Source organism: Pungitius pungitius, chromosome 10 (assembly GCF_949316345.1).
Source record: "Pungitius pungitius chromosome 10, fPunPun2.1, whole genome shotgun sequence".
Classification (NCBI taxonomy): domain Eukaryota; kingdom Metazoa; phylum Chordata; class Actinopteri; order Perciformes; family Gasterosteidae; genus Pungitius; species Pungitius pungitius.
This window is the reverse complement of record NC_084909.1, coordinates 8,651,511-8,664,138: the sequence shown is the minus strand read 5'-3', so window position 1 is coordinate 8,664,138 and position 12,628 is coordinate 8,651,511. Positions and strand designations below refer to the sequence as shown.

Genomic DNA, 12,628 nt, shown 5'->3' with positions numbered 1-12,628 from the left:
TGGACCATTTTCCAATGTATAACAGTTAAAGCTGTTATATTGTAAGTGTTAGTTAGTAAAGTTAGTAAATATGATGCATTTTATCCCTTTAGCACCTGTGATCTACAAGTATTATGAAAAACGTGACATTGTGTTCCTTATTCCTCTTTTTAGTAAACTCAGTAACAGCTGATTTATATGGTCAAAAATTGAAATGAGCCTTGAAGAGGAAGTATAATGAATGTGTAATGAATTAAGTTGAAATCACAGCCTTTTCTTTAATGTATACTATTCTACCACACTGGACCTGGACATAATTAAGTGGTCCTGGAAATAACAGATAAAGATGTCCAATCACTGTGTATATGAAATGTTCCACTTTCCCAGACTGAAATATCCATGTGCCTGAACTGAGGGCAGTATTTAAGTTGGATGGTATATATATATATATATATATATTTATGCAAAGTATTTGTTGGACAGGTATTGTTGGACGATGTAGCTATTAATAGCCACATAAGCTAGCTTTTTTTATGCCACATCCACAAAGTTAGCTTACGGCATGAGCACATCCTTTAACATTTATAATACAAATTTGAAAGGCCTCACTTTTGTCGGCTGTATACTGTTGGAATACGAAATCTGAAGGAAAGGCCCACTGACTTTTGCTTTTGATGCCAACTCAAACAAATAGGCTATCTCATCTAAATTGAAGTATATTACTTATTGGAAGTCACTTTGGATAAAAGCGTCAGCTAAATGACATGTAATATTAATGAACATATGAACCCCTGACATAGAATTTTATAATGTTGGGTAGATAATCTAACGGCAAGCCCAGTTTTACAGAAAATGTAGATTTAAGTGTTACATTACATTACATTTCTTCACCTTTATCTTTAGCTTATAAAAGATCCAGATTTGTTTCGAATAGCGTTTCCAACATGTAAACAACGCTCGTAATGGAGATTTTTCACGCCAACTATTTTGCTATAACTCTCTTTAAAATTAAACATGGATGCCAGGACAGTGTCCCTCGATGCACAAACTCTCACAAGCACACGCACACACACTTACATACATCTTGCTCCCAGCAGATGTTTTGTCCACCGCTGCCTTCCCAGAAACCCACAAGTGAGCGTATTTTCCCGCCGCAGGGTCGGGGAGCAAAACCACTGAAGAAGACCGCTGCACCCCAACATAAAACAAAACACCAGAGGGAAAAAAAATTGTGCAGAAAACCTTTCAAAAGGCAAAGGAAAGGAAAAAAGCGAAGGATTTTCTAATCCATCCTTTATTGAGGTGGATGGTTTTCGGCAGCACAACCTTTTTTATGTGTGAGAAGCCTTGCCTGTAATTTGGGTAGCCACGGCGACTAGAGGGACTTGTAATAAAACGAGTCTCTATTCTGGGATGCTCTGTAATAATGGACGCCACCATCCACTCCTCTTGTTAGAGATGGATGGATGGATGGGTTCATGGATGGATAGACGGACGGATGGACGCATATCATACAGAAAGACAGATGGACACCGGTTGGTTGGGAGCACTTGGTCAGGGTTGAAGTTGGACCAACTAGTAACCGGTCAAACCGAGGCAAGAACCTACTTCTGCAGTAGATTGAAATAAAAAGATGGAATGGATGAACAGGTGAATGGTCGGCTAAGTGGATAAACTACTCCATGACATCCCTCTGAAGCTCACGCTAAGGATTAGCTTTCTTTCTTGCTAACCTAAATTTTGTGATTAATACTTTGCAGGACATCTGAGTGACCATTCCACTCTTACAAGTTGTTGTGGTTGCATTTCTGGATTCAGACACCTCTCTATAATCTCCACGCCATGTTAACAGTTGCCCATTATGCCAAGGCCATAGTTAGGAAATCACATTGGCATTTACATCCTGTCATTAGAAGTGTCTATTGCTATTGCATTGTAATTACATTTTAGTAGGTTGTTATTACACCATTTAGAAGCTGTCCGTCTTACCTCAATCTCCTCCTTAATTGGTCATGTTGGTCTGTCCCTCCCCCCGGGCCCCGCCCACCTCTTTGACGGGACATTCCAGCGGTCTAAGCGTTTAAAGCTGGAGAGTATTACAACTGAGTCTAATATGCCACAGAATGAAAGAAATGAAGAAGGAGGGGGAAAAAAGTAAGTAGGGTCAGATCATTTGGTGAAAGACAGAACTTGGGAAGAGCGGTAAAGAAAAAAAAATGTGATGGAGAAGAAATGAAAGAGGTACCAAAGGGTGAAAAACACACTTTTCTTGTTGGATGACAGATTCCCTCCCAGCCAACCAAGGCTTTTCCTTTAATACCCAGAATCCTTCATGTGGCTTCTCAACGATTGCACATGGGGCAAAGCTGACCACATCTTCGCCACGCCGCTTATTATACAGCATTGCTCACACTCTGCATGTGTGTGTGTGTGTGTGTGTGCGAGTGTGACTAAGTGCCGATATACAATAAACGTGTAAACTTGTGCACATGTTAGCCTGTTGGGAAGCACCATCAGTCATGCAGGGAAGCATTCAGTGATGCCTTCACCTCCTGATGTGTCAACAGTCTGATGATGGATGGGAGAGAAAACAGGAGGAAATATTTTTTAATTTGTAAGTAAAAATGGAAAGACACAAGCGAGGAATAAGATATTTAAAGGCACATTTTTTTGGTGCAAGTATTTTAATTATCTAAAAAAGGTCAACCATTTGAAGAGCTGATCGGCCCTCTGATGTCTTAGTTTAAATGGGTAGCTATGAGCTGTTTCAAATGTGCAATTCTGCTATAAAAGTTTTAATAATGTTAAAATGAGGCATGTTAGTGTAAAGATAAATCAAGATTGTTAATTTGAAGGTAACCCCTTTTGCAGAAGATCCACCACAAGCCTAAGTAAAGATGATGAGTACAACATCGTACTGTACAAACCCTCTTTCAATATGCACGCGCATACACACTCACCCACACAAACTAGGGCCCACTAAACACGCTGCATGAGTTTTCCACCACGGTCAAAGGCAAGAATAGATGGATGAAGGAGAGGAAATTGAAGGATGCGGACTATGACATCAAGCAAAACATGCGCTCCTTCTTACTGACCGCAAGGACTTCCTCTTTATGACCTTCGTGACCAGCCTTGTATAGAGAATGCACGCAGACACACACACGCAAGAAAAGTGTAATAAAAACGTCTTTTAAGCCATACAAAAATGTACATGAATGTGTTTAAGCGATGATGTGTGCATTTGAAATGCAACAAAACATTCAAATATGAAAAGAAACGTAAAATAAAAACAACACATTTAACTTTCAAGACGAGGATTGATGTTTGGCCCGATACATGCAAAGTTAGAACACCCTAAAAACAGTATAGTTACCTGTAAATGTTAGTTAGACTCAGTAATACTGACTGCAATGTCCATCACTCTGTAACAGCATATGAACACTATATTCATATTCTTACACAGTAATGTTACGTTATACATACATTTATATAGTGTCATTCTTTGATGACCTATTTCAAAGACTTGTGTTGTTGAATTAAGTCAAGCACATAATAATATATTGTAACAGATAGTCCTTCTTCATGGATAACATTTTGACATGTCACATTAGGAAAAGCACAGGTGTAGATAATAGGATTTTTTTGGCCCGAATTGCATTGAGCTGCTTCCTTTCAGGGCCCTGGTGCTGTAAACGCTGGCTTAGCGTCTCGCTGTCACGGCTTACTGGGATGACAGAGCGGATCCACTGCTGATTCCATTAGTTACACCTGTGCGGATTCTGTTTGGGACGAATCAAAGTACCGGCTGTGAAAGAGACGTGTGGTATTCATTCAAACTCATATTACAGTATTCCCAACTTCTTTGTGTAATGCAGGGCCCACTGATTCGGATTGTCTGGGTTTCATCAGCATTCCTGGGTTTTACTGCCCTCTGCTGTTCAACAGAAGTCAAACTTTAGCCGATGGGTGGATTTTTATTTGTAACCTTTAAATCCGCAAAGCAAAGAAGTGACACATTAGAGCAACAGATGATAATCAAATAAAATCTCAGTCATATGTTTGAAAATAATGTATAATACCAACAATTTGCTATCTTTGGAATTTACATTTAACATGTTGATCAGTATTATCAACAATAACTTTTTCTAGTTTGTTTTGTCTTCAAGCAGTTTGACATGGATATCATGACTCAGTATATTACACACATAGCAGCTTAAGGACAGACCTACCAAATATAGACAAGACAGGAAGAAACTCTCTCTCTCTCACACACACACACACACACACACACACATACACAAATACACGCTCACAGGCACCGTACACACTTATTGTAGCTTAGTATTCCAAAACTTATAGTCATAGTTTTCTTAAAGTTGTCAAATGGTGAATGATAGTCCGCCAAAGAGTGTTGGAGGTGTGTGAGTGCGTGTGTGTGTATGTGTGTTGTGTGTGTGTGTGTGTGTGTGTGTGTGTGTGTGTGTGTGTGTGTGTGTGTGTGTGTGTGTGTGTGTGTGTGTGCATGCCCGTGTGTGCGGACAGGACGTGGTGGTGGCTGGTTTGAGGTCAGTGGCAGGAAAGAATGGTAAGCATGCTGTTGCTGTGACTCCGGCTGGTCATAGAAAAGAGCTCTGTGTTTCCTGACATGCAGCAGCCTGAAACCACATCCAACCATTCCTCCATCCATCCGCCCATGCCTGCTCCACCCGTGTCATTCATACATTTTAAGAGATTTATTATGTTATTAAATCATACCTTTTTTCTTCTTGTAGGTATTTGGTTGCTTCTCCCTCTATGTATCTTTTTCATCCAATTACGACAACATCCTGCTTAATGCCCAGTGGCATTTTTATAAAAGGCTTTCTTTCAAATGCTGCTCCACCCAACATTACACGCTGCACAACAATGTGGCCACAGGAACTAAAAGGCCGTGTTTCCGTGCTGTTTCCTAGCCTGACGCATACCGCATCCCTCTCATTCACATCTGGGCCCACAGCCATGTGCCAATATGAGAGAGGCACCCAAATCATATCAATTTTCAGGATTTTGTTTTCAGACATGAGACAAAAATAAAAAAAAATGTTTTATTTGATTTCTTGAATTAAAAAAATATTCAATAGTTGTTGATAAAAAAAAACACTCAATAGTCAGACACCCTGTTCAATTTCAAGATAAATGTTTAGGAAGGCTAGCTGTCTACACACTACTTGATAATGCTTCAGTGGGGAAAGCAGTGTTACACATATTCGGCAAACTAAATCGATGGATCAGAGAAATTGTCATAAATAAGAAATCGCTTTGGATAAAAGCGTCAGCTAAATGACATGTAATGTAATATAAAATGACCAAATCCCAAATCAAAGGCTTACCAGTAGAGGGCAGCATTGTCAAAGCAATTCATTAAAGGACGAAGTAACAAAGAAAGACCAAAGGAGGCATGTGTGTTCACTAATCTAGCACAGCGGCATGGCAACTTCCAAAACCATCAATTGATCTGCTTCAAATGTTTGAAGCTTGTTAGCTAGTTGTTAGTAGAGCACAAGCATTTTAGGCTAATGGTTCCTGTGCTGAATTGAAACTATACCACTGCATGTGGTCACATGCAGCATTGGAGCAATTTCAGTAAAACTGAAATAATTGTTTTTACATCTAACTGTATTGTTGCATTTTACATTTAATCACATATGGTCATACCTAATAAGAACACCATACGTTTAGTGAACTTTAATCTCGCAGTGTGCTGCAGACTGAACCGCGCATGCGTAAAGCCAAGGGACCGCTCGGGCTCAGCTGACAACAGCAGCCCCCCCTCCCCCCTCCCCCCTCTGCAGCCGCACGGCGATGGCAGACTTTGGACGTATCGAGGAAGTCGCAGTGATCGGTAACACCGACATAACTTCAACCGAATCCGAGAACAACTTTATAAACACGGTCGTACTTTTTTCAAAATTTTCTGTGTCAAACTTTTTTTTTTTTCAGCTCGAGAGCCAGATTTGACTAGCGCTAGGCAACAGGCCGAGCGCTCTGTTAGCTCAGCTGACCTGTTAACCTGTTAGTGGTTTGTAGCTAACGTTAGCTAACGACACTCTCTTCTAAAAGCCGTTGTTGTTCTTGTTAGCCCGGCTTCAAAGCTGCATTCCGTAACGTCCCCACAAAGTGACACAGTGAGCTGAAACTGCGTCTGCTAGCAGGCACGCTAGGTTCTAGTTTGAAGCTAACTTTTATAAACGTATAACTCCTTGCCGTAGCTTTAAAGCTAAGACTTGAATTAGCTTTAAACTAACCAGGGAAGAATCTGTCACACAAGTCCACATTTCATTGACGTGGTTTCTAGTGAGTAAGGATCATTTGCGGACACATAAGCAACCATTTTTAATATTTAATGTTGGTTGTATGGCCTTATGCTTTTAGAAGAGGCGTGATAACGCTGCAGTAAATGGTCCAACATCAGTTCAGCTGTCACCATAGTTGTCACCATGTAAAGAACAGAATATAAAGTCTCCTTTCATTGGCTTCGTGTTCCAGTCTTGCTCACGCAGTACTTGTTTCTTCCGTGTAGATGGTGGAAAGAGGGGCGACTCTGTTGAGAAAAATGGAGATAAATGTGGCGGAGGCCGAGAAGAGAACCGGGAAGAACACGGTGAACATGCAGGAAACGTACACTGTTTACCTCATAGAGATACGGTAGGTCATGAACTGGTGTGTGTCTTTGTCTGCTGCCATTGGTGTTCCAATGTGTGCAAACATTTGTGTGGTGATGCGGAAAAAAACCCAGCTGTGACAACAAGAAGTGTAGCCTGCACTTCATCAATAACAACACCACAGAAGACAAACGCGTTTTATATCTTGCCCACCTTGGGATGCAGTTCTCCAACAGCTCTTTGAATATCTGGGTAACTTAATATTTGAAATCAGTGTTAATGGGGCAGCCATTTGATTGCTTTTAGCTAGTAAAGGGAGTGCAGATCAATGAGCAGAATTGCTTTCTTTTATTCGCTACCTTGTCGGACCTCCCACTCTCCGAAAAAGCAATGCGTCTTCATTCCTATTACACTGACATTCAGAGCTCTTATAATTCGAGCTAAGTAGCTTTTGTCATCCCGTTCAGTCTTTTAAAAGGTATTTACAATACCTTTGACATGTCTTGTTTTCCATTTCCTTACTGACCCCGTAAAAGCCAGATGTGATTATCTCATTTGGTGTGTTTGTAGCCCACTTATTTTGCCATTTCGACGTCGACACCTGATGACCACAGTATTTATTGCCATTCCTCTTCCTACAGGCCAGTTGAAACGGTTCCAGAGGGGGGGACTCCCGCGGCACCTGACACTTTGTGGAGACGCTACAGTGATTTTGAGTTGCTCAGAACATACCTCCTGGTCACCCACCCCTACATCATCATCCCTCCGCTACCAGAGAAAAGGGTGAGTGACACGTTCTGTAAGTGGAAAGAAAATGAATCAATCAAATACATTATAATTATTTTTTATGTTAAAACTTCATGTGTAGTCGGTTAATTACATGAATCCATTGGTTTTCTCTTGCTTTTTGTATGTGCCCTTATCTTTTCTGTTGGAATCCACAACTGAACAACTTTTTTTTTTTTGCCTCTTGCAGGCAGAGTTTGTGTGGCACAAACTGGCAGCCGACAACCTCGACCCAGACTTTGTAGAGCGAAGGAGAGTCGGCCTTGAAAACTTCCTGCTTCGGGTTGCCTCGCATCCCGTCCTTTCCAACGACAAAATCTTCCTCCTCTTTCTGACCGAGGTAGACACAAGCCTCGCTCGCCATATTGTCCCGTTTGAATCCTTCTGTCACACGTACGCAGACGCTCCGTCAAAAGGGGATTTAAAATAAAGACCCTAACTATCTGGAGGATACACAGGAGAATGAGGGGGCTATTCCAATCAGAAGGGATATAACACCCAAGGGGGCGGAGAACGGTTCTTCTCATTGAAATTAAAATACCTCGTGCTTCCCTGTTTGATTTTTGCAAGTTTCGAAATCCTTCTGTCTTTGTTGTCACACCTTTGTTACCGGAACCGTTGGCGTCACCTGTCAATCCTGTGTTCTCAGGAGAAAGGTTGGAGGGATGCGGTTTTGGAGACCGGTTTCCAAGACAAGGTATGAAGTTAACTGTAGCTGCCCTGCTGTGTTAATTGTCTGCGTCACATTCTGTCGGTGTTCCACTCACTTGTTTTATGATGGGCTTCATTGTATCAAACAGAAACTCCTGTGTGCTGTATGCAAAATGAAGGCCTGTTAACGTGTTTAACTCTGTTCCCCACCAGGTTGACTCCAGAATAAAGTCTCTGAGTGCCATGTACAGAGTCAAGAACCCTGACAAGTAGGTGAAAAACCGGCTTTGCCATACTTTGCCTCTTTACCGGCATTCATACAAAGCAGGGTAGATTTCTCAATCATCTGGAAATAGTTTTCTTAAGAAGTAGGGCTTTAATGAGTACACACCCAGTGGCAAAACGGGTAGGAAGAAGGAACTATAATTAGTTTGTTGTCACACAACAGACACACAAAGAAGTGTTCCGATTGAGTTGAACTGAATTGGGATCCATGTGTCGTTTTCTGCAGACGATTCACTGAACTGAAACTCTACAGTGATGAACTGAACTCTGTCATCTCTCAGTTACTGAGGGTGCGGGTGGTGAGTTTGGCATGTGCAAAAGGCCACACACAAACACAAAAATATACATTTAACTTTCTGCCAAGGTTTGGCTTGTTTTTTCTTTCTTTGCATACTGTAACGTCATCCTGCCAACCCGTGAGAATAATGTACTTGCTCCATTTTATCATTTTTCTTTTGACCATTTCAAGTAGTACATAGGCCTGTGTGAATTCTCTTCTGTCAGCACTAACCTACGGGTGTTATTTATTATTCCAAACACCTAATCATTTGTTTGTTTTGTTTTTTACTAGAAAGTAGCAGACAGGCTGTATGGAGTTTACAAGGTCCATGGTAACTACGGCAGAGTATTCAGGTAAAGATCACCTGTTCTGTTGTTGCTGCCTTTCTACATTTTTTTAAGTCATAGTTTTGGCCTAAATGAGGAAACTACATTTATAAAAAGTAAAGGAATGTCCAATTCCTTTACATGATGCATGCATACTGATGACTTGAATGTTAAGGGGGGTCTCGAGGTGATTCCTCTTATTCTTGGAGATGTACCGTCTCAATTTCCCCGTTTCCTTTTTGTTTTCTGCATTTTACCTGACACTTTTTTATAGATGATTTGCAAAATAACTTGGATCAAGAGGAATTTAAGTAATTAAAATAATGCTGTAAACATTCATAAGCAAAATGCAGCGTGCAAATCGCTTGAACTGGATGGAGAGTTGCAGAATTACACCTCAATGGTTGTGTCCCCAGCGAGTGGAGTGCTATTGAAAAAGAGATGGGAGATGGACTACAGAGTGCGGGCCACCACATGGACACGTAAGTGGAATAAGGTTGCACCTCAACTATTGCTCCCTCTCACAAACTCAGTCGCAGCTTACACTTATTGTGTGTTGACTAAAGCAGTTATAGTCGTTAAACTACCACACAGGTATGCCGCATCCATAGATGACATTCTAGAGGAAGAAGAGCACTACGCAGACCAACTGAAAGAATACCTGTTCTACACTGATGCTGTCAGGTAAGTGGATGTTTAATAAAGAGAGACGGAGCTACAAGAAGCTCAATGAAAATATTAGGAAATTTAGCAAAAGCTCTCACTGGTTTCGAGAAGAGATTCCCAATCTGCACACTTTATTACCATTTGGTTTGAAGACGTATCGTATGTGCTCAAGTTGAACTGACGTCAAAGTGTCATACATCAGCCACATGTAGCTAAATGTCCATGGATTGAACAGAATACCCCTCCTCCTGGTTCAAGGAATTGAATTGGTAGATCTGTAGCTGTAGAGACACAATCTTGTCTTTTGGGGGGGGTTTTAGGGCAGATTTTCTGAATGTCTGCACGGACTTTGTTTGATGCCGCCTCAATGTGTTCATTGTTTTCTATTCCAAATTCTATTCCATTTACAATGCAAATTTTTATTAAAATATCATATATGTAAACCATGTTTCAGCAAAGCCCACAGTGCAGACAAAAGATCCTTAGTTCAAAGGACATCTCTTTTGTCATAATCATTTGTCGTGTGGAAGTATCTTGTCTGTTTTGTGTAATGTTAGTATCAATGTAATTAACATTTCATTAACATAATCAACTTTTGAAAATGTCAATTTCTGAGAGTGCGTTTTGTAAATTCAGGTCAGTGTGTAGGAAGCATGAGCTGATCCAGTATGAGTTGGAGATGATTGCTCAAGACCTCGTCCATAAAAAACAACAGAAAGAAGAGATGATCACTGGGGTGAGGTCTCTCACTTTATCCCACACATACCAGGAATGTACCCTCAATGAATGCGTTAAATCAAAAATGTGCATGTCAAGTGAGATCAATGAACAAATTGGTATTTTTTGGTGATCCTTTTTTGCTCCTTTTTTGTGTGTGTGTGTGTGTGTGTGTGTTTGCAGACAGTACGTGTCTTTTCTCTGAAGGGGATGACCAGTAAACTGTTCGGCCAAGAGAGCCAGGAGCAGAGGGAGAGCAAGTTGGCCGCCCTGGAGCAGAGTATCCGTGAAGGAGAGGAAACGCTCAAGGAAAAGAACACCGAGTGCCAGTAAGCGCGCCTCTCTCTTTTTGTCTATCGTGAAATAAATGATCTCATCCTTTATTTTTTTTATTTTAAGACACACGATTTGCCCTTGTTCTATATTTAAGCAATAAGGTAGGGGAGGCGGGCCTAACAACACCCCGGAATTGGTACATTATTAAAGTACTGCCTCAAGTACCTTATTGCTGTTATATTACGGTTACCAGTGAAATTATAAATGGTAAGTAAATGGCTGCCTTTCAGCACAAAATAGTTGTAGCCACCAAACGTTTTGTATCCCATTTAATCAGTCTAGAAAAAATAGTCATTCATTCACATCGCTCATGACGTCCACCTTAGTTGTCCGGTTTCGAAAGCTGGCATGGCCTCGAAACAACCGTTTGAGGGATTTCCGGGTGTTTTTTAGGCGATCGCCACCAAGCTAAAAGCTGCAATGTCAACTAACAGTCACGCAAAATCTAACGTGTTACTTTGAGTGCGCAGTGCTATGGAAAGCTCGGGTCAGTGTGAACAGCAACTGTACATTATCACTGAATAATGCACCCTACCCGTATTATAATGAGAATAGTTTCACAGGGTGATATGCATGGTTACACAAAATGATGAAAAAATATATATGTTTGCAACAAATGAATGTGAAATTCGACAAAAGACTTGTAAGGTTCGGCACATGAACTAGTTCACTTGATTTTGTGTGAACTAAACTTTGAGCCAGCTCTTGGGGCGAAGTGTGAACCCGCACACTATTTGTAACACAAAGTGATCCCCAAAGTCAGAATCCTATCTCTGATAGACAAGGGTCGAACTCGGGTGTGTGATTTAAATTTTAAAAAAAGACATCAGCCAATATTACTCGGTCATCATTAAACCACCACATTTTGTCCCGCTACAATGACGTGTATATCCCTGCACAAAGTGACTGACGTTAGTGTGTGTCTTTGTGGTTGTGTCTTCAGGGAGTTTGTGCAAACAGCCTGCGAAGACATTGAACGTTTCAAGGAACAGAAGGACAGAGATCTGCGTGAAGCACTAATTAGCTATGCCATTATGCAGATCAGCATGTGTAAGAAGGTAAGGGGGCTCTTGTTCAGTGTATTTATTATTTTTAAATATGTGACTACATCAAACGGGCAGGAATGTTGTGGTGTTGGTTCTTAAGCGTTCTGCTCTTAATCCCTTTTTCTGTTCTCCCCAAAGCACTCTTGTAAACTTGTACCTTCTCTTCCAGGGAATCCAGGTGTGGTCCAACGCCAAGGAGTGTTTCAACAAAATGTGAGCCACCGTCCAGCCAATGACTCTTACACCATCAGCCAATGACTCTTACACCATCAGCCAATGACTCTTACACCATCAGCCAATGACTCTTACACCATCAGCAAACCGTTAAACTACAGTGTTACGGAGACTGGTCATCGGATCCAAGAATACAGCGCTCACTTGGTTCCCTGAGTTACTTATTTAGTGGATCCATGTTTTTTTTTTTAAATCGGTGTCTATAAGAGTACCCATGGCCTTTTCATCATGTAGCTCTCCTACTGCAGATGACCCACACTTCCAATACTTTTCCTCCTTCCTTGCACCGATCCTGCATCCTTATGCACTTATGGGGCTCGATAGTTGCCCAAAGGGGAAATACATTGCTGTGCAGTGTATTTCAGCTGCACGTCACTTCCTAAATGTAGCAGACCTGTACAATGACATCAAAGGACAGATGTTGGGGAATCTGTGTGACAGCTGTTGACAGGAATAATTTCCAGAAGAATCATTCTACCACACCTACTTCCTTGCTTCAAAAGAAAGAGGTTTATTCTTTTTTTCAGACTAGTAAATTAAAAAAATATGAAGGGGAGGTTTGTCAAAACTAAAATGTATTTTCTTCTAAAGTTTGTGTTTTGTAAATGCTGATGTCAGTCTTAATTCTGTTATTAATTAATCGCTGACCAAACCGCTTATAACCAAGTACAGTCTGTA

General features: G+C 41.0%; 1 protein-coding gene across 2 annotated transcripts; it reads left to right on the top strand.

The window, feature by feature from the left end:
• Positions 1–5,767: 5,767 nt before the first annotated feature.
• Positions 5,768–12,628, top strand: LOC119229017 (sorting nexin-4-like). Of its 2 annotated transcripts, none has more exons than XM_037489094.2 (14): positions 5,768–5,863; positions 6,542–6,666; positions 7,265–7,406; positions 7,600–7,749; positions 8,059–8,106; positions 8,274–8,329; positions 8,572–8,644; positions 8,917–8,978; positions 9,368–9,433; positions 9,546–9,635; positions 10,254–10,353; positions 10,518–10,663; positions 11,614–11,728; positions 11,886–12,628. In XM_037489094.2, exons 2-14 carry the CDS (start codon positions 6,542–6,544, stop codon positions 11,931–11,933), a joined length of 1,221 nt encoding a protein of 406 aa, XP_037344991.2. In that variant the 5' UTR covers positions 5,768–5,863; the 3' UTR covers positions 11,934–12,628. The 2 variants fall into 2 exon arrangements, with proteins under 2 accessions (XP_037344991.2, XP_037344990.2); XM_037489093.2 differs by having other exon boundaries at positions 5,794–5,913.

Coding starts and splice junctions, on each gene's coding strand:
- LOC119229017 (XM_037489093.2), top strand. CDS start 5,824: ATGGCAGACTTTGGACGTATCGAGGAAGTCGCAGTGATCGGTAACACC. Junction 7,750..8,058: donor TCCTCCTCTTTCTGACCGAG/GTAGACACAAGC, acceptor CTGTGTTCTCAG/GAGAAAGGTTGGAGGGATGC. Junction 8,330..8,571: donor AGAGTCAAGAACCCTGACAA/GTAGGTGAAAAA, acceptor CGTTTTCTGCAG/ACGATTCACTGAACTGAAAC.